This window comes from Microtus ochrogaster, chromosome 1 (genome assembly GCF_000317375.1).
Source record: "Microtus ochrogaster isolate Prairie Vole_2 chromosome 1, MicOch1.0, whole genome shotgun sequence".
NCBI classification, from domain to species: Eukaryota; Metazoa; Chordata; class Mammalia; order Rodentia; family Cricetidae; genus Microtus; species Microtus ochrogaster.
The window spans coordinates 44,356,164-44,378,201 of record NC_022009.1 but is presented as its reverse complement, the minus strand read 5'-3'; the positions used below and the strand labels follow the sequence as shown (position 1 = coordinate 44,378,201).

The 22,038-nt window shown below is 47.5% G+C and overlaps 1 protein-coding gene across 1 annotated transcript in view; it reads right to left on the bottom strand.

The window, feature by feature from the left end:
* Window positions 1–22,038, bottom strand: part of Wdr25 (WD repeat domain 25) — a 130,401-nt gene that overhangs the window by 40,321 nt on the left and 68,042 nt on the right. The window contains exon 3 of the mRNA XM_005343547.2: window positions 8,514–8,661. Coding sequence (XP_005343604.1) covers window positions 8,514–8,661 — 148 coding nt within the window. The remainder of the gene's footprint in view (window positions 1–8,513; window positions 8,662–22,038) is intronic.

Here is a 22,038-nt window from a genome sequence, read left to right as displayed (position 1 = left end):
ACACACACACACACACACACACACACAACAGAGTCTTGGTGTGTAACCCACAAAGGCTCCTACTGAACTGCTAATGGTCCTGACTCGGTCTCCTTTGCACAGACAGGTCATCCCTGGGCAAACCTTGCTTTGTTTGTTTTGTTTTGTTTTATTTGGGTCTCATCTGTAGCTCAGGCTGGGATAGAACTCACTGCGTAGCCCAGGCTGACCTCTCCTGGTGATCCTTATGCTTCAGCCTCTCAAGTGCTAGAATCCCAGGCGTGAGCCACCACACCCAGCTGGCATACACTTCCCTGAGCACAGTCACCCCCACACTGCACCTGCACCCTCCAGCTGCACCTGCCCTTTCCCTCAAAGGATGACTAAGAGCGTTCTTTATTTTTTTCTTCTACTCTCCTCTGGAGTCAGGGGATTCTGGAAATACTTGGTTTTTTATCAAGGAGTGCCTGCAAGCTGCACAAGTGCTCACGGCCTCAGCTATGCAGCATGCTGACCACCTGCCCCCCAGCACCCCAAGAATTACAGGAGGAGACACTGACACAAGGCAAACCCTAGAAAGGAGGGCTTACCAGCCTTTGTCATTCACTGCTCCTTTCATCCAAGATACTTCATGCACCCTCGGGTACATAAGCATATGCAGTAGGTGCAAACAACAAATATTTGCTGATAATAATCATAAAAATATTTAAAAGCAATTCTTTGGCATACATATGATTTTACTATTTACTAAAGATGAAATCAAATTTGCATACTAATGAGATGGATTACTTGTTTATTTTTACATCGAGAATTAAATCCTGAGTATGTGTGGCAGGTCCTGTACTTTCAGGACTCAGGAAGAAGGCTGGAGGACAGCCTGGGCTACACAGTAAATTTCAGACCAGCCCAGGCTACAGAGTAGGACCCTAACTCAAAATATAAACAACAAAAAGAAACAAGAATTCTATTTAATACAACAGAGTATATCATACTTTCAAAGTTCTTCAAAATTGATTGATATTCAGAGATGCTGAGAACTCCACTTTGCATAAATCCATTTTTTAAAAAAAATCACAGAATTATGTCTAGAGCCATTCCAGAAACTGCTGGAAATTCTATCCCAGGCCAAACTTCATTCACCATGCTTAAAATGAAGCTGATTTGAAGAGCAATTTAAAGCCAGCACTCTGACACAATACAATCCAAGGATGTCTAACCTGACGCCTACATGCTGAGTAGTGTAAAATATTAAAAGTCCTTCTGTCCCAGAATGGAACTGTTACATTTCTGCAGGAGCAGAAAACTTTGTAAACAGGACTAGCACTGCACTTCATCACACAGGAGTCTTGAATCTGAGCTGAGGCTTTCGGGTGGGTCTCACTGGCATTGTCCTACCTGATGGTACTCACAGTACAGAATGCCCACAGTGCAGGCTCAGGCCGAGGCTGCAGTAAAGTCATGAAAATGGGTGAGTACTGCTGAAAGCATCTTGGATCCATTACGCTTTTGAACTTGAATTCATTTTTGGTCACTGCACACTCAGAAACCTTTAACAGTTGCTGAGTCTTCACAACCCCACGCTCAATTCTACAACCCTGTGGAGCTGTGATCACAGTTTTCAAAACTGGGTTCTAGAGAGTGGAAGATGGCCTTTTAAAACTACAGCACTGTTTTTATGTTGTGCTATGTTGTTGCTCAGGGAACTCAGCAGGCTGTAGGTGCCACATTAGGACTTCACACCCTCAAACCACCCTCATAAACAATCACTGTACGGAAAGCTAATCTAACTGGGAATATGCTTTTTCTCCAGTTTACTCATTTTTTTCACAACCCAAGCTTTTCTTCACCTTTTTTGTGAGTATATGCTTGCATGTAGGCGTGAAGGGAGGGTGGAGAGGCTAAAGGTTGATGTTGGATGCCTTCCTCAACTTACTTTTTGAAAAAGTCTCTCACTGAAGCTGGAGCTCTTCAATCTGCCTGGACTGGTGGCCAGCAAGCCCCAGGCATCTGTCTCTGCCTCCCTGGGGCTCGGATTATAGGCAGGAACTACCTCACTTGGCTTTTATGTGAATCCTTGAGACCCCAACTCAGGTCCTCGTGCCTAAGAGGCAGGTGCTCTACCCACTGAGCCGTCTCTCCAGACCCTCTTCCATGCCCCTTAAGCCGCAGTCAGAGATCAGGCACTTAGTTGATATACAGGTAGCAAATGTCCCACTGAATAGAACGAGGAGTCTCTTCCCCTCTCCACCCCCAAATCTGGAAACTACTGTCCATCCTCAGACCCACAGCAAAGGAAAACTCTCCCTGGGGGTGGGAGGCAGGTGCTTTCCTGGGTCCTTGGAGCACAGCACGAGACCAGCCATGTTGTCATTTTGAAATAGCCGCAAGTCACCAGATGCTTGCTAAAAGGTGGGTGACACAACCTTGCTGGTGACAGGGAAGAAAGGGGGGAACGCTGGGCTGCTAAAAGGTGGTGGCTCAAGTTCTCCTGCTAAAAAGAAAAAAAAATCTAAATGTTATTCCCCTCAGTTCCCAAAGACACTGATATCTGTCTTTGAAAGGACTAAAATTTTCCACTTAGAAAGAGGCTGTCATAAGTATTTTCTACTTCTAAGAGGTGGGGCTTTACTATTTTTCTTTGTTAAGGAGTCCAAAGCTAAGAGATTTTTAATAAGCCAACAGGTACTTAGTGGAAAACACTAAGGAAAAATTCTAAGACTTTAGTTCAGAGATCAGCATCACAGGCACCAGCATGGCGGACAACTGAGGCAGGTAGGGTGATAAGGCTGTGAGCAGAGACCCAACTCCCAGACCAGATGTCTCTTGAGAAGGGACTCAGGTGGTCCCTTCGCTGCTCAACAAAAACCAAGTGCGTACATAGCACTCTGTGGAGCAAGCAACCAAAGTGAACCATTATTGCTTGAAAAATTAAACCCCAACTTATTGAATTCATCTGTGGTTAAATTAAAAGCTAAAGCCAAGGGATGCTGGGTTCTAACAGCGGGAACCTTAAGAGACTAATGACTGTTGAAGCTTTTGCATGAGGCCTGGAGAATACAGCAGCCTGGGCTGGCTTCTGCCATTGCTGAAGAGAAAGGCAGAAAGGTTAGGAGACATTCATCAGGGAGCAGCCTTGACCAGGGGCACTAGCTCCTCTGGAGGAGAAGGCCTTTCTCCTGGAATCCGTGGCCACTCTCTCCCCTCTCCCGGATGGTGGCCTGCCCATCAGTTCTCTTCTTCAGCACTTGGGCTAGCTGTAACAGACCTTTACCTTGGGACTATCTTGCTTGTCTGCTTGTTATAGGAAATTCTGTTTATTCACTGCAGGCTTATAGGAAATTGAGTTTTAAAATATGTAATCCATTGGCACTTGGCTGTATTGATCTGGTTATAATGAGCTCAACCAGTATAAAAACTGTTTGGATCTTCTTGGAGTTAAGAAAAATTACTTCTTTTCCTTTTTGGATCAATAATGATACAAGTAGAAAATATGTTTCTGGGCTGGCGAGGTGTGGCTTGGTGCAGAGTACTTGCTCAAAGAGTATGAGGTTCCAAATGCAATCCCCAGTCCTAGAATAAATCATCCTTAAAGCAAAACCATGTTTAAGGGTTCTGCTCTCTTGACACCACCATTCCCATAGCTTCACCATCCAGTGTCACTGAGGCGACGCTGGGTGACCCTGCACAGGCAACTCCTTTGAGCTGCGCCTCTTCCTTCCTTAGGTAGAGCCATTAGGCTTCCCTAAAGGTAGCCACCCATGTAACCAGGGTAACATCATCTGTCAGCCTAACATCTGCGCGAGGGGACACTACGGTTAGGCAGGCTCCAGGGCCCGCAAAGGACCTCCATTTCCATTCAGTGTGTCTGGTTCCCAACCATTCCTGCCACATCAATGGAATTTCAGGTTTAATGAAAGCCAAGCGCTGATCCCTAGGAAAGAGAGGGGCCATCTGTTCCTCTGCAAGAGCTCACCTTAACTAAGTTATTGTGAGGTCACAAGTGGGACGGGAACCACTATGTTCCATAAGTCTGTCCTTCAGGCCTCTCTGGACCTTGCACTTAGCACACCACAGTCGTGGGCAATGGCAGGAATTAGCCTACATCTCAGAGCTGAGGAAAGGGAGTTTGGGAAGGGAAAGGACATCTGGCCCTACTGGCCAGCCATGCAGACAGTGACTGAACTTGTGTGACCCTAAAGTCCCTATGCCTGCGCCCCACCTCCAGACCTGCCAGCTACTCATGACCTTTCCTTCTCTGTAGCTCTTTGTTGCTAGCCATAGACTCATGAACATGTAGGAAAAATGTTGACAAGGGAAAGCTTATGTTGTTGGCTCGTGGTAATTGAGCCTGTGTTCCCAGGCAGCAGGCATATGACTCATTTCGCTAAAATCAATATCGTTACACTCATCCTCTGGGAAATATTCAGCCAGCTGTAAATTTAACCATCCTGACTCAAAGTTAACGAGAAAAGAAGCTTGCTAACTTTCAAATCAACCTCCATGTATCAGGAGCAGGGCCCATGTTGGCAAGTGGGCAGAGGACTGGCAGGATGCCAGCTGAGGGCCAGGTAGGCCTCGTCGGCATGCCCACTATCAGGGTTCTGGAACTCACCAGCAGTGTAGCTCAGAGCCTGGCATCCTTACCATAAAACTGGGCTCAAAACTGCCCTTCAGGAGTAGCTGTGAGAGAAGATGCAGCAAAGGCAGGAGCAAGCCCCAGAGTAATGAAAGGCGGCTGCAGGAGGCTGGCAGTTGCTATCACTCTTTTTCCGAGCCCAGCTACTTTCAATTGTCTGGACTAAACTGAATTTCTTAAAATTAGGGGGTGGGGAGTTAGCTTGCAAACCAGCTGTGTTTAGCTATAAGCAGCTTTGTTGAAACACAGAACCAACCATGCTGAAATCAAACATGCCCCGGCCGCGTTCAGCTCCAGGGTCAGACGACAAAGGCAGCCTAACCTAAGAAGGGCCAGTTGCTCGTTGATGGCTGCTGCCTACACACAGGAGGAACACGGCTCCTGGGAGCCCGTGCCAATTAATAAAATCACGCCAGGGCCTGGGTGCTGCCTTCTTCATAAGGAGGGCTGGCATGAGCTTCCCAGCTAAGGATGAGATGAGATTGGTTTATGGAGGTGCACAAACCCTCTCCAGAGAGGGGCCAATGAAAAGCTGCTTGGGGAGCTTGCAGGAGAGGGGGTCACAGATGACGGACACATACAGAAGGGGGTTAGAGAGGGGCTTGTGACATGGCAAACAAAGGTGGTGGGAGGGTAGCTGTTCACTGGGCAAGAGGGTACCTGAAGGACAGGGGCCAGGGACTATCATCAGCTCAGGCCCTGCTAGACCTAGATGCAGCCTCACTGGGCATAAAGTGGTAAATAGAAAAGAATGCCAGTCTGAAAGCAGGCCCTACCCACTGAGACCTGGGACACGGCCAGCACACAGTTTTCTTCCTGGTCTCCAGGGGCACTGAGGGCCCTAAGCAGGTTCTCCTGGAGTGTGCCACAGAGCTTGAAAATCTACAGAGGCTCTGGCTTCAGTGCGGCACTTGCTTCAAGCACCAGTGGGAGCTAGTGCCACTTCAGAGGCTTAACCTGACACAGAGCCTTCTTTCATGGCCTCTCCTCCAAAACCTCAGGAGCCGACAGCACTCTTCAATGCGGCCTTCATTTGGACACTGTTCACTCGTCCTACGCCAAGTGCTCTGGAGCTGTCAAGGCGAACACTGCTCATACTGGAACATAGCTGTCCACAGCTCAAGAAGCATCCTCCAGCCCACCACTTAATCAGAGGGGTCAGTCAAGACTGTCCGGGCACTCCATTCTCCCAAAGCCTGTTTTCTACAGATGTTGAGCCACTACCTGGAGGCAGCCGAGCACCCTGCCAAGACAGAGGTTAGGGGAGGCCATACCAGTCCACGTGTTGGCAGGACACTTTTGCCAGCCCCATAAGCCCAAACTATATCAGCTTCACCACTGGTTGGGTGATCTCAAGAAGTCACCAAACACTCAAAGCCTCAGTTCTACATCAAAGAAATGGGGATACAGATGGGGTTCTCACAGGCCAGTGGGGGACTAACCATGATGCCCAAGCAAAGGGCCTACTCCATTTATCTGTACTAACTCAATATAGGCCTAGTGGCATGTGGGACACCAGGGTTACAGCGAGAACTTGGACAGCAGACCACTCTTTCTCTATGGCATCATTCCTAGTCATATGATGGGGCCGAAGACAATTCTTAGAAAAGGAATAGTCGTGCAGGATGCAGTTCCACCTGGCCAATTCCTCCCACCCACCATGACCCCAACAAAAGACACAGTGGCATCGAGATAATGGGAGGAGGTCAGGACAGTGAGCATCCTAGAGAGAATGTCCCTGGCCATGACTGCCTAGAGTTCTGCAGAAAGCTAAACTGTGGGGTTTAATTTACACACCCACCTCAGACCCCAAATAGAAGGCACCCCACTGTCAGGAGGAGCTGCCACCTACCATGAAGGAGAAGGACAACTCTAAGGAGCTGAAATCGGCAAGAGGGGCCCTCAGGGCTGAGCAAGCTCCAGCGGGACTTGAAGGAGACAACCAATCCTGGTTTGCAGGACAGGTCACGGACAGGGCCTGGGTGGTGTCTGCCAGTGTTCCCTGAGGCTGCCTGTGTGCCTAATGTAGCAGAGACGTTTGTTAGGAAGATTGTAGACGGAAACAAGAGCGCCAAAAATAATTAATCTGTGAGCAGATTTGATTAAGTGTTGATTCATGGCTGTTCCGTAAGCCAACAGCCCGTCAGAACTATAAATTAACGAGATAAAATGGTACTGGCCCTCCATATTTCAGGCCGGGTATTGACATTTTCGAATCCACAGATTTTTAACTGTATTGATTGAGGACACCAGGATGAATGGCCTTGGCGCCAAATTCCCATTAATGACAATGGGCACCGAGTGACTAATTCCCAAAGCACTGCAGAGAGAACGCCCTGCGCTGCCTTCTCCTGGCAGGGCGCTCTAATTAGATTGAAATGAAAAAGCCAAATCACCATGGGCGGGAGAAGCAGAAGAAGAAAATGGAAGATCAGACTTCAGGAAGAGAAAGGACAAGACTAGTTAGAGCCGGACAAAGGCCACAGGGTGCACAAGTGCTAAGACCCAGGGCCAGGGAGGCGTGTGCAAGCGTCTGCTGTTTCCCACCCCAGCAGCCCTGTGAGCTTCATTACTCAGCATAGGAGGACACGGCAGAGGCCAGCCTCAGCTCTCCAATTATGCAGCTTCGAGCCAGCCTCGTCCAAGCAATGACAAAGAGACCACCAGGATGGGTCCATCCTTGGGGACACACACTTGCCAGGACACAGACAGAAATGCCAGCTATCCTCACAGGACAGGCCTCATCTGGGGTCCAGAGGCCTTTCTGGAGGCTGAGATCCAAACGCATCAACTCTGCCCTCTGCGGGGACACGACATCCAGCACACCCCAGCACAAGCTATGCACATGGTATGTGTATAATACATAGCAAATTAAAGGAATGAAAACAGTTCTGCAGTAGATGAGCCCCATGCAGACACCATTCCTGGTAAAGGAAGATGAAGAAGGCCTTCCATCACTCCCCACTGGACAGCAGCACTTAGAAGTGGGGCCCCGCCTCTCTATACCTACTCTGCACACAAGAGCCCCTGGGAGCCCTGGCAGCACGCCGCCCTCCATGATTCAGCGCACCTGACGGGACAAGCGCCTCCTCTCCCACCCCTTCATTGAGCCACATGTCACATGATAGCAGCTGCAGTTCCAGGTCCTCCTAGCTGGAACACAAAAAGGACCACGTCCCATGGCTGCCCCAGACTCATCATCAGTCACCCACAGTCACGAGTCCCTAACTTGTCAGGCCTCGGAGCCCATTGCTGCTGACAGCCAGAATGAGAATTCTGTCCAGGAAGCCAGGGCTGAGTTGAATACTATAGGTTAGACTCCATATTCAACAGTCCCCAGTCTCCCTTGCCGTCACTGAGTGGCCCAACCCAGGACTGCTGTATCGACCCTGCTTGGGAAAACCCCTTTTGCTGGCTGCTCCCTCTTTCTCTAACTAATGGAGGCTTCCTGAGGATTTTCCTACATGAAACCCCCTTGCCTGGGGGCCTCTCACTATAAATACTGGGAAGAGCCCCTCTGAAGAGTTCCCTATGGAACTTAGTTCCACCCCATGGACTGAGAGGAATTCTAAACTGATGCCAACCACAGGACACCATGATATTTTGGTCCAAATTACACAGCAGAAGTTGATTAAAAAGCTGCCTCTTTATCCGGCCCTGCAGCTTGGGGCTGAGACAACAGTGGCTGTCTTCTGCTGACTGGCAGAGGACTGGTCCCAGGACTTTGTCGACAGCTGCAGTACCACTGCAAATGGTCTGCACACCCACCCGCCAGGGAAATGAGTCTGTCCTGAGGCCCTCACCACACCATGACTATGGGTGGTTTGCAATCAGGACCCTCTGGAGAGACTTTCCCAGGGAGAGGGCTAACCTGGGGTTGTGAGACATCAGGACACACCTGTTTCGAGGTCTGTTAGGTGCAGGGCAAAGTCGAAGCCGCCACTGAGAATGCGCCGGCCACAGGGAGACCACCGCGCAGCCCGTACGGCCTCACTGTGCACAGAGTAGGTCTGCAGGCAGTGCCCCGAGTCCACAGCATTCCATACCTGCAAGGGAAACACAGAGAGGCAGCACCAGACACTGTGGTGAGTGCTGTGCTCGAGGTCTGCAAGGGGCTCCTGGGAAATGGGGTTCCTATTATTCCATATCAAAACAAAAGCTGTAGTCACTTTCTCTCTCCTCATAGAAATGTGCAGACTTCCTTTTTCTGGGGCTAAGAAAACAGCATTCCCTATCTCCACTCAACCTCACACCTCTCCTACCTGCTGGCTCCAAACATGTCACAGTCCTGCCCCAGCCTCCATTGACCGGCTACTTGTTCTGGAGCAGACAGAACATGTGGCCAGGCCACAGTCAAAGCAGACAGGGACCAGTCATAAAGTATAAGGAACAGATTGGGAGCAATTGTGTCTTCTTAGGAGAGGGGTCCTTGCCCCTCACCTTCATCCTGCCTCCCCATTGGGGAATGAGGCTCCCAGGAGACTGTCCAGTGTTGAGGGAGCTGCGGGCTGTGTTCTGCTGCCCAGCTCCTGGCCACCTGGCTAGCTTAAACCCCAAAATAACAACACACAAATGTACTCTTTTAAACACTGCTTGGCCCACTAGCTCTAGCCTCTTACAGGCTGATTCTCATATTTTGCCTAACCCATTTTTAGTAATCTGTGTAGCACCAGTCTTACTGGGAAAGATTCAGCATGTCTGACCTGGCGGCTTGCTTCATCGCGTCTGCCCTGGAGAGCAGCGGCCTGGCATCTGTCTGAGGCGTCTTACCTCACTTCCTCTTCCTCCCAGCATTCTGTTCTGTTTACTCCACCCACCTATGTTCTAACCTATCAGGGCCAAGCAGTTTCTTTATTAATTAACCAATGACCTTCCTCCATCAGTCCAGTACAAAGCTGACTCCAAGTGGCCTACAAGCCCAGGCAGGAGCGCTACAGTACCATAGCTAGAAGGCCTGGCCACAGAGGTGTTTGGAGCTGGTTCTCCTCACTGTTATTACAGGGTGAAGGGCACACACTGTAGACACTCCCCTTGACACTGCATCTTGCTGGTCATGTGGTCCTGTGATCCAGGGACTCCACCTCACTGAGCCTAAGTCTCTCACGCCATGAAGTGGAAACAAAAGCATTGCCCCAGACAGGAGTGAGACCCGAGCAGGGGAGGTTCTGCAGCAGGAGCAACAGTAGAGTTGGGCAGGGCATGTGGGGATTAGAGTTCTGAAACAGCAAGATTCCCTGAGTATCACTGGCACCAGATTTTCCTGAGTAAGTTCTAGAAAAGCCCAAACAAGTACACCCACACACTTCCACAAACCTGTTCCTAGGATAGCTTCCACTAGAGATGAGCTAACTCTACCTGCCAAGTCCTGAAGGCCCTCAAATTGCTGATTTCTGAAAGGTTTCCAGGAATATGTACATATCTATGCTCACCCGAACAAGAGATCATGAGGAAAAGGTCCCACAGAATGTGTGGAGGGCCCTTCTGGTCTCCCCTTCCATGCCAGGGGTCAACAGCTAGGTCTCAAACTAAAAAGACTAAGACCAAGAGGCAGCAGTAGTCATGTTTAAAGACACAGAACTAATAGGAGCAGCCAGAAGGCTGGGGAGTGTAGAGGGATTGGCAGCAGGGCAATAGAAAGCAGAACGTGGCTGCTTCTTTGGAATTATGCACAAGTATGATGCTCATAGAAAAACTAAGTGAGCAAGTGAGGCTCTGTGGGGCTCACACAGTCAGGCAGGAAGAGGCCAACACCGCGCACACAGGACAAGCCACGTTTACAAAGTGTGACGGCATTTCCTAAGACACATGAACTACAACATCATACTAATTAGGCCGGCTAGTATAAAAAACAGAAACAAAAATAACAGGCTTTGGCATGGATGTGGAGAAATCAGAACCCCCTACGATGCTGGCAGGAAGGCAAGATAGTGGAATCATGATGGACAGCAACTCAGTGATTGCCAGAAACCTGTAGGGTTACCATGAAACCTAGCAATTCCACTTCTGAGAAGAAACCCAAACATCTGGTACTGGGGTCTCAAGGAAGCTTTGCGCTTATTTATATGGGTAGAGGGTGGAAGGAGCCCACTTGTCCGCAGACAGATGAAAGGGTAACACAATGGAATCGGCCCATACAGTGGAGTGCCTCTAGGCAGTGCTCCCTGATAGCAGCCACAACGTGCAGGAACCTTGATCACACTGTACTCAGAGGGGCAGGCCAGCCCCAAAAGGATGGATGCTGGACCATTTCCCTTCCTGCTGCTTCCTGAGTAGTCAGTATCACAGACAGGAAACAGAAAGGCTGCAGCCAGGAGCTGGAAGACTGGAGTGTGGGTGGAGCGTGGGCAGAGTAAGAGGCGTCCTGGGGATGGGTACAGCCAAGCCGGTCAACAGCATGAACTGCAGCCCTAAACCCAGCTACAGTGGTAGAGTTTGTTATATTTCAGTGTTTTTTTAAACACACATACACACATACACACACATCTTGTTTACTCATGCATTTTCAGTAAGACCCTAAACCAAGCTCAGGATGGCTGTTGCCCCTAGGACTGGCAGGAGCTATGAACACTGCTCAGTACTTCCTCTGAGAAAGAGAGTGGCATGGAGGGGAACAGGGAGGAAGACGGCGGCTCTGAAACAATGGTGTCCAATGTTTGCCTCTGTGAAGCTCTTCCACTTACTCATTCAACAAACACTCCTGGTGCTTATTAGCGAGCCAGCACTGCTCACAGGAAACAACCAAAATCAAACGCTTGCCTTCCAAGAACTGACCTTACTGTCAGGAAGACAGGGCCCACACAAACCAGCAGAAGGAGTGTATCAGGCACTAAGACTGATGGTCCAAGGTCAGCAAGAAAGGGGGCTCTAAAGCCAAGAGAAGGGGCTGAGAGGGTGGCCATGGTAGGCCACACGAAGGGGTGAGAAAAGAGTTCTGCCTGAGTATGCAACATCACAAAGGCCAGTCTGGCCAGAGAGGTGAACAGGATGTGACAAGAAGGGGCATGGAGAGAGTGTCTCTATGGCAGTAGAGCATTCGGGGTCTCCTGGGGGAGGAGGTAGCCGGCTCCAGCCCACACGACCCCTTTAGCTGCCCTGCAGGAAAAAGATGCACGGGCTTATGTAGGAATTTGGGACAGAGGTAGCAGCAGTGGGAGTCAGAAGCAATAGGAACCCCTTAGAGGGAAGACAGTGGAGAAGTAAGAGAGAACAGGACCACCGTAGGTCTGGGGTCTGAGCAGCAAGGAGAATGGCCAGCTCTAAGAGAACCAAGCTGGAAGAAGGGCACAGCACTGAGTGAGGGAAGCCATGAGAAGGAAGAGTGGGGAAGTCCCTGCCCTACACTTCCAAGTACAACGCACTTACATATAAACCTTTTGTGATGTGCAGTAAGGTGTTGAGTTAGAGAGGAGGGAGAAGAAAAAGGAGCGGGGCGAAGAGATGAGAGGGAAAAGGCAGGGAGGGACATGGAGCAGATGGAAGGAACTGGGAAGAAAGCAGAAGAAAGTTTAGACCCCAAGATGCCTGAGGGCAGCACAGTGCACTAGGATTCTTGGGCAGTGGTGTCCAAGGAGACAGAGCTGGTAAAGGCGTGACATGTCGTCCCCGCTGGGTGAAGTTGCACACCTGTCTGCTAAGGTGCTCTGCTGATGACGGCAGCAGGATAGATGAGGACCAATCAGTCCGGGCTTGCTACCAGGGGCGAAGGCGAGAGGAATCTTCGCCAATCGCTCTCCCTAATTGAATTGAATGTTCACTGTCAGGCTTTAAAGATTAATTCCCAAACACTGCTGCAGCCCCGAGTGTCTGCCTTTTTTCAACCAAGTAATTAGAGATCCCAAACTGCCTTCACAGGATTAAGGAGCTCAGTCTACTGTCGAATGTTCTGAGACGGCTCCATGTATTAACTACAATTATTAACACGGTTTGTGTGTCCAGCCAAAGCACAGATTTGACAAGAACATGATGAGTAAAATGCAGTAGGACTGGGTATCGGCGCCCTGGCTACCGCCGCTCCCACATCAGCCTTTCTGGGTCTTCAGAGACCTGTTACTTCAGTCTCAGGCCATAGTCTTGATTGTCTGTTGGTTTGGGTTTTGCTTTCATTTACTTAACTTATCATCATTATTGGGAGGCAGAGGACAACCCTTGAGGATTCAATTCTCTTGCTCCACCATGGGTTCCAGGGATCAAACTCAAGTGGCCGGGTTTGTGCAGCAAGCACCTTTACCCGCCGAGCCATCTCATGGGCCCTATTCCATATTTTAAGAGAAACTCAGTCTTCTTACAAAACACTCAAACTTTACAAAATGCAAAAAAAGAAAGCCCTGTAGAGACCCTTTTGGGATGGTTGTTTCTCAGGTGACATGGGAAATAAGCATGTTCCACAAAAATGTATTTATCAAAGACAGAAAAAAAATCACCTAAGAGTTGCCCATATCGCCACATCTGAGACCATCACTGTCACATTTCTGGGATGACTGTGCTTGCTGTGTGGTCCACAGAAGCTCCTCCTGCTTCATCAGCTCTTGCAGTCAGTCTTTCACACAGTTTATCTTGCCAGAGCCATCTTAGTGGAAAGCCCTTATCAATTGAGAGGTTCCCTACTATCTGCTCAACATAGCTTTTCTTTTTTTTAAAAAAAAAAAAAGTGTTTTTTGTGGGTGTGCGCACGCACGTGTGTGTGAGTGTGTGTGTGTGTGTGTGCGTGCGTGCGTGCGTGCGTGTGTGTGTGTGTGTGTGTGTGTGTGTAACAGTGATCTGTATGTATGAGTACAGGAACATGTATGCCATGAGAGTTCAGAGGACAATTTGAGGTAATTGATTATCTCTTTCCACTGTGAATTCCGGGGATCAAACTCAAATTATCAGGTTTGCTTGGCAAGCATTTTCACCTATGCGAGTCACTGCGCTGGCACTGAGAAGTTGCTTTTGGTTTTCTACATATATAATCAGGAATGGATGTTAGGTATTGCCAAAATCCATCTACTTATAGCTTTCTCTTTATAGTTAATCACTGATATTACAGTTCCATATCAACCACTGTACTGATTGATCTTCAAAACCCATGCTCAGCTCCCATTCCTGGGACTGACCCTGCTTAGTCATAGTATTTTAAGTGGATGCTTGAATAGATTTGCTAAAGTTTTTGTCTAAAAATGTTTGCCAGTTCATCAGAGATATTGGACAGATGTTTGCTTCTATTATGTCTTTTCCTTGTCTTGATTGTCAGGAGAACTAGTCAGGGAAGGTGTCCTTGCCTTTGACGTCCCAGGATAACAGTAGCCAGTGTAACAACATCCCCCCAAAATATAGCTCCAGGAGCTAGGTCCCTCTGAGCATGGGCTGGCTCCTTTCTCTTATGCCTAAGCGCTGCCTTCGTGTCTGCATGCCAGTCTTCCTCAATAAATGCCTGTTTCCTGATCTCCCGTCTATGAACACAAGTCACATAGCACTGGAGCCCACCCTACAGCCTCAATTTCCAACAATTACCTCTGTACAGATTCAATCTCCGAATATGGTTATGTTGTAAAACACTAAGGATTGGGACTTTGAGAAAGAAATTGAGGGTGACAAGGGTACATGTAATTCAACCCACAGCAAATGGATACTCTTTTCCTTAGATGTTTGTTAGAACTCATTAGTGAAGCCATTAGGGCCTAGAGTTTTCCTTGTGGGAACAGTTTGAACTAAAAATTCAATTATTTCCATAGATATGAGATATGTTTCTTCTTGGGTAAGCTTTTATTATTAGGGTCTTCTGGGGGATTGTTCGTGTCACCTAAGTTGTGGCATTCATTAGCACACGCTGATCATGCATTACCTCCACATCCTTTTAATATCCGTAGCGTCTATAATTAGCATACTCTAATCATCTCTCATATTGGTAATTTGTGTCTTTCCTCTATATTCTTGACTCTAGCTCACAGTTTAACACTCATTCATCTCAGAGAACCACCTCCTGAGCTGGGCGTGGTGGCCGGCTCCTACAATTCCACACTCAGGAGACTGAAACAGAGTGTCCCTGGTGGTCAAGGTCAGCCTGGGCTGCAGAGAAAATAAGAATAAAATAAAAATGGGCCAGAGAGATGGCTCCGCAGGCAAAAGTGCTCGTCATGCAAGCCTGATGACCAGAGTTCGACCCTCAGAACTCATGGTGGAAACTGTCCTCTGACCTCCACGTGTGCACCATGGCACACACTCCCATGTGTGCTATCACGCAACACACACTAAACAGATTTTTTTTTTAATTTTGTCCTTTTAATAGCTGGTTCTTTGTTGCTTCCTTTCCCTCTGTTTGAGCCTTCTGCTCTCTCCTCCTTTATTTATTTGGACCTTCCCGGTGTTTTAGTGGAAGTTGAGTTTAGATGTTCGTAAACAGCCAGCATTGTTTTGTTGTCTGAGGTACAGTTGGGGCTGAAACCCAGGGACTCTCACAAGCTAGACAGAGATTCTACCACCACACCACTCCCAAACTGACCCTTCAGCCATTAGAAATGTGCCTAGTTTCCAAATATTAGGGAATTTTCCAGTTATAATCTTTATTGATTTTTTTCCTAATCCTATCCTAGGAAATCAGCTGTGAATGATTTCAGTATTTATGAATTTCCTGACTAATTTGTTCACGGCCACACATGGTTATGCATGGATATTCCATGTGCCCTGGAAAGGAATGAACATTCTGGTGCGTGATGTGGAGAGTCGCATGGATGTCAATCAGGCCAGCGGGTGACAGTTTGTCCCAGTCCTCCACATCTAAACTTCTCTTTCTGTCTGTGTGATCTATTGATTATTGAGAAAGGGCTAGAAATTCTCAAGCCATTGGTGGGTTTTACTGTTCATATATCCCGTCCTGGCAGCTTTGCTTCGTGTGTTTTAGGGCGCTCTTATTCTGTGTGTATATAAATATCTGTGTGTCTGGTGCTATGCACCTTGGGGGATGTGCTGTGATGAACTGATCCCTCCTGTTATTATGAGATGACTCTTTATCCCTGTAATATTTCTGCTCTGAAATCTGCTTTGCCTGATATTTATATAGCCACGCAAGCTTTCTGTTATTACTGTTAGTATTGCTTATCTTCCTCCATCCTTTCAACTTAACCTTTTTGTTTTTATATTTAAGGTGGGCTTCCTGCAGGCACCGTATAATTGTGTGCTGCCTTTCGAGCCAACCAAACAACCCTTGTCTTTTAAATGGAGTGCTTAGACCTTTTCACCTGCTTCTGATACGGTTTAAGCTTGTTTTGTTTACCAAGCCTGTTGTTTTTTTCCCTCATTCTCTCTGCCTCTTTGTGATCTTTTGTTATATCATTATACTTCCCATTGTTAGGACCCATAACCATAAATCTTTCTGTTTCTCTATTATTAGTCACTCTAAGGTTTGCAGCACACATTTTAATTTATCCTGACCTACTCTCGAGTCACAACACCACTTCCCTTATGATATAAGAACCAGAAAATAATACATCCAGTTTCCCCATCTTCCATCACGTACGTTACATCTCTATATGTTAATTCATCAGCACCATGATTCTATTCCAAATGGCCAATTGTCATTGAAAGAATTCTTAAATAAGAACAGTGTTTACATTGCCTCCAATGTACACTGTACACTCACCATTGTATACTCGTCATTCCTGGAACAGATGGAGAATCTCACCCAGCATCAGTTTCCTCTGCCTCAAGAACTCCCTTTCCTAAGGGAAATTTCCTGTAATGCAGACTTGCTGGTGATGCATCATTTCGGCTTTTATGTGTCTGAGACAGAACTGTGCCTTTGTCTTTTCAAGACCTTTTGCTTGGGATTGTGAGCAAATGTTCCTGCAATGACCTTCGCCTCCCAGTGAGCCTTCTGCAAGGTTGGTTCACTGATTAGACTTCAGTAATTGGGGAGACGTTGGATTGTGAACGATCCAGAGCCTAGTCACAATTTATCTGGGGCTACCTTTCCCACTTTTGTGTGTGGCCTAACATCCTTGTGAGTAAGAGGTGCAATCTTTTGAAATGCATTTACCCACCACTAGCTTTCACTAGCCCAAAGACTAAGAAACCATCTGAGGCCTCGAGCAGAGACTCCTCTTGGCTTAACCCACCTACATGATGTTCTACTGAGGCATCTGAAAAGTGTTTTGTTACTATAAAAATCCAATCACATGGGAACATGAATCCGAAGCACCCTGCATCCGTGTTCCCAGGCCATGGACCGGCTCCTCTTTGGCTCAATGATGAACTACCTCTTATTCCCACTAAGGTGAGAGTTGGGTTTGCTTTTCTGTTTTGTTTCTTAACTAGTGCTTTCAGGGTTTTTTTTCTATTCGTATTTCTTTTTTTCTATTATGTGAATGAGGGTTTGCCTGCACATGAGTCTGTGCACCATGTATATCTGGTGCCTGAGGAGGCCAGGGAGGCATCAGATCCCCCTGGAACTGGAGTTAGATGCTTATGAGCCACCATGTGGGTACTGGGAACTGAACTCAGATCCCCTGCAAGAGCATCCAGTGCTCTTAACTGCTGAGCCATGGCTCTAGTCTATGAGTTGTGCTTTTGTGTTGACCGTATCAAATTTTCACTTGCAGTGGCTTGGGTTTCTCTTCTTGCTGTCTTATAACTGAATTTCTTCTGCCATTAATCTTTGTTCCTCTGTATAGCTTGTGTCTTTTTCTCCTTTTCATATTTCTAAGTGAAGCATGCATGAAGGTCTGAGTCTGAACCCCTAGAACTAAAGTAAAGCTGGGTGCAGCAGTGTGTACAATCCCAGTGCTCCTGGCCAGGCAGCTAGGCAGGCACACACGACAGTGAACCAGAGAGCCTATTTCAACTATCTCAAACAGGAGGGAAGGCAAGAGTTGACACCTGAGATTATGCTCTGACTTGCATATGTGTACCAAAGCATGTGCATGCGTGTGCGCACGCACACGCACACATACACACACACACACACACACACACACACACACACACAGTTTTTTATAGGGGAGGGCAGTGATAAGGGCTCTCCTGAAATATACTTTGTAACAAGCTAGCCTTAAACTCACTGAGGTCTGCCTGCCTCTGCCTCCTGAGTGCTTAAAAAAAAGAAAAACAACTTTTTTTTTTTTAAATAAAAAGATTGTTCCAGCCAAGTGTGGTGATGCACGCGTGCAATCCCAGTACTCGGGAAGCTGAGGTAGGAGGAGCTCCAGCTCCAGGCCAACCTGGGCTACACAGTGAGACCCTGTCTCATTTTCTACATTTGGTGGGCCCTTATTTTTAAATGTTTTTTTTCCCCTCTGAGAACATTCATTTCATGCGTGCTAGGAGTCTGAGGTTGTCCCAGGACTCACTGATGCTCATGCGTCCATGCCGCATGTTACTCTGGGTAACATTACCGCCCTTAAGTCTGTAAACATACCCATCTGTAATTCCCAATCTAGTAATCTCACACAATGTATTTTTTTTGTTGTTTAAAATGGTTTCCATCTCTAAAAGTTCAAGTTTTTTTATTATTATATTTATCATTAACCATGTACAGTCCAAGGACAGGAGCTGTCTACCATGTGGGTCCCAAGTTGTCGGGCTTGGTGATAAGCACTAACCCGCTAAGCTATCTTGCTGGTCCTGGGTGTGGTCATGCATGTCTCTCTGTCTAGCATGCCCATCTCTTCTGTGCTCTTCTGGCACAGAGGGTATATTCCCTTGGTTTACTGACTGTTGCTACTCCTCCTCTGCACCACTTCCATGCCGTTTTCTTTAATTGTTGCTGCCTTTTAAGCTACAGCTATCCTAGTCAGCAACTGCAACTCCACCACAGCCAGCAGGGGTTCAAGAGCCACAGCCTGAAGAAATTCTGTTCCCTCAGGCACCAACTCTTTCAAAACTACAAAAGGATCTAAATCTCTGTCCCTCTAAAGAACTCAATATTCAAAGGTTGAGGTAGAATTCTGCTCCCTAGAGAAGCTGAATAGCAAGTAGCTCACCTCCTTGTGTCTCCCAAGAAATTCTCATGCATCTCCTCCTCCTTAATACCCTTCTCCACCTGGCTCTGCCCTACAACTTCCGGTCAGCTAGTTGCTAATGCAACCTCCTGACCGCAGGTGAATTTTATTTACTCAAACACATCTTTGCGTCATTAAACAAATGTTCCAGAGCACAAGCAAAAGTAACACACCTTAAAATACTATTTTAGAACAGTCCCGCATCTGGACCTCTGCGGAGCTTCCCTCTTGATTTCCGACTCCAGATGCCTTGTGCTCCTTACTTGGGTACTAGACAGAATGAGCTTTACTTTACAAATGTCTCCTATTTCTGTCTTCCTAAAAAGAGCTTGGAAGTTTGTTCTGGAACATACTTAAATTCGTGGAGACAGCAGGCTCTGCACCAATACAATTCTCTAATCCACCACTCCCCCACAACGAACTTGACTGCTAAGCCACCTCAGCCACTTGGGGACATCACAGGACCAGGGTTTCTCCTCTTGGGAACCTGAAAAGCTCCCAAGGCAGTAACAGAGACAATTGAGCACTTGTCTCATTTGCTACCCCTCAGCGACATCTGCCTGCACTGCCCATGTTCCCAAAAACCACTGCACTGTACACTTTGCCCAGTTTCTTACTTGTTGAAGACTGGGCTATAAACCCAGTCTCTACTCCTCTTAGAAACTGGGCCAACAAGATGGTTCAGCAGGTAAAGGTGCTTGCTGCCAAGCCTGTTTGATTCAAGTTTGAGCCCCAGAACTCACATGATGGGAGGAGAGAACTGACTCCCTCAAGCTGTCCTCTGATCTTCTCCACATGTGCAACACAATATGAGTGAGCATATGCGCACATATACACACATGCATGAACACACGCACCACACATTCACACACACACTAAATGCAAATGCATAAAAGTTTTGAGATACTTGGAAACTACTGCCAATGTTCGGCTTCCCCTTAGCTTGATAAATCATGAATCCTTACTGACCTAACCCCATGGTAATCAGAAGGCCTTCCACGTATGCTTACCTCAAGGAAGCAGGATTGAAACTGGGAAGTGAACGTGCCCTGCACTTACGTAGAGTGGTCAGTACGTGTCAGATCTCCCTGGCCTACTTTTGTTGGCTTGTCTGGTTCCTACAACCAGCTGCTTGGAGAAGGGCATTAGGACTCCAGCGGCAACTGTGGATTTGCTCTGACTCTAAAGTACCCGGACACACTGCTGTCTGCTGTACATTCATGCCCGATGCTACCTTCCTAGGGAATCTACCCTGAAGCTAGAGTTACAGACAGCTGTGAGATGCCATGTGAGTGCTGGGAATTGAACCCAGGTCCTCTACAAGAGCAGTCAGTGCTCTTAACTGCTGAGCCACACCTGGTCTAACTTTTTTATCTATTCTTAAAATCTTTTATCCGCTGTCTCATTTACTTCATTTAATGTAGTCGTTGATGGAAAATCAGATTTCTATTGAATATTTGTTTTTTTACCTCTCTTTTTATTCTTATCTTTCTCCTCTACTAACTTTTTAAGAATAACTCAATATTTCATAATTCCATTTTACTTAGCTCCTGGCCTTTTAGCTATCTCTTTACATTATCTCTTTAGTGGTTGCTCTGGGAATTATAATATACATCCTTAATATCTTGTCACCTTCTTGCAAATAAGATTGTACCAGTTCCCACACACGGCGCAGAACTATAAATGCTCCTCCACTAAGCCCGCTGTTCACCCTGTAGCGTCAGGTACTGCAATGATGTGTGTCATAAACCACACCATGCAGCTCTGTCTGCCTTCACCGGTTATGTGTGTTTTTAATCTAAGGTGATATTGCCTATATTGCCTTTCAGACAACCACACGCTCCTGTGTCTTCCAGCCATCACCGCATCCTAACTCCTGTCACCTCCTGCATCCCTTAGAGTTCCTGACACCGAAGGCAGTTAATTCTCATTTCCCCAAACACATTAATCTCACCTTCATTCCTGAAGGACAATGAACCACAGCTAGGCAGTTTGGGCGCTCATCAGCACTCTGGAGGCACTATCCCAGTCTCTGGACACCACTGTTTCTGACGAGGGGTTGGTGGATCCCCTACCACAACTCTCCTTGGGTGAGAGTCATTTTTCTCTGATTGAGACATAGATTTTCACTTTAACCTCCAGAAACTTGAGTGTGATGTCCCTCATGAGGTTCTCCTTGTGCCTGCCCTGTGGAATCTGCACTGTATTGTTTTCTGCTCTTTAAATGGACTTGGTACTCGAGGTATTTTTTCTTCCTCATCATCTGAAACTTCCATTGCTCGTGTACTCAATCTGACGACACCGTGCACCAGGTAGCTGGGCATCTGCTCTTTCTCTCCTCCATTTTCCCCTTGGCTGTGAAGCTGCAAAGGTTCCAGGGCCCAGCCTCCTGTCCACGCTACTGCATGGCCACATGGTGCAGTCCTGCCTTCAGACACTACTTTCAGTGCTGGTATGTCTGCGGGCTTACTTGTAGTTCTGATCTCCCTGAGAAGAGTTCCTATATTTATTTGTTTGGAGGTGTTTATGTCCCTGAGCATATCCATGATGGCTACTTGAAAATACTTGTCGGCTAATTTCAATATCTGGACCATCATGGGAATAAGACTGTTTCTGGAATCTCCATCCTCCCTTTGCAGTGGCTGTGGTTGTCCCCAGCTCGGCCCTCTGCCAAGTCAGCAACATTGCAGTTCTTTTATTCATCTCTCCAGCACTGGGCCTGCCTGCAGGGAAAGCACACCGACACAGGAGCCATCTTCCGCCTACTTTCTGCCTGCTTCTATGTCCCTACAGTTCGTTCAGGGGACATCACTACTGCACATTGTTGACAAGAAGTGATGAGAGGGACAGTTCAGGGGGTACCCTGTTCACTGCCCAAAGTCACGCCCAAATTCCAGTTTTAAAAACTCCTGTTTCACAACAGTGAAGAGCACTTCATCCATGTCACTGGCCCTCACACTCGCTCCACACATACTCCAGTATCTCATCGCTTAAGGAAACATCTTCTCCACACCCAAAGAATATTCAGGACAACTGAGGAATAGAGGAGTTATTCCCTGGGGCACACTGCTACATCACAGGGTGGGACTAGACTGCAATGGGTCCCATCTCCTCCACTGTGCAAATGAAGACGCCAAGGATGCATACTCACTACCCCCACAGCTTGAGAAGGCTGCAGAGCTTCTAGCCTACTTGGGCAATCTCATGTGAATTCCTATAGGCAGAGTACCCCAGCAGCTACATGGGTGACAAGGGTCTCTCACATCTGCTCACACAGCAAGACCAAGATCAGTGTCTTCTTACACTAGCCTCCCACCCATTTCCTAAAATGTCCCGGATGCCACAAGAGGCGGGGTCTCCACACTGGAGCACCGGACTGAGCTCCCAAGGTCCCAATGAGGAGCAGAAGGAGGGAGAACATGAGCAAGGAAGTCAGGACCACGAGGGGTGCAC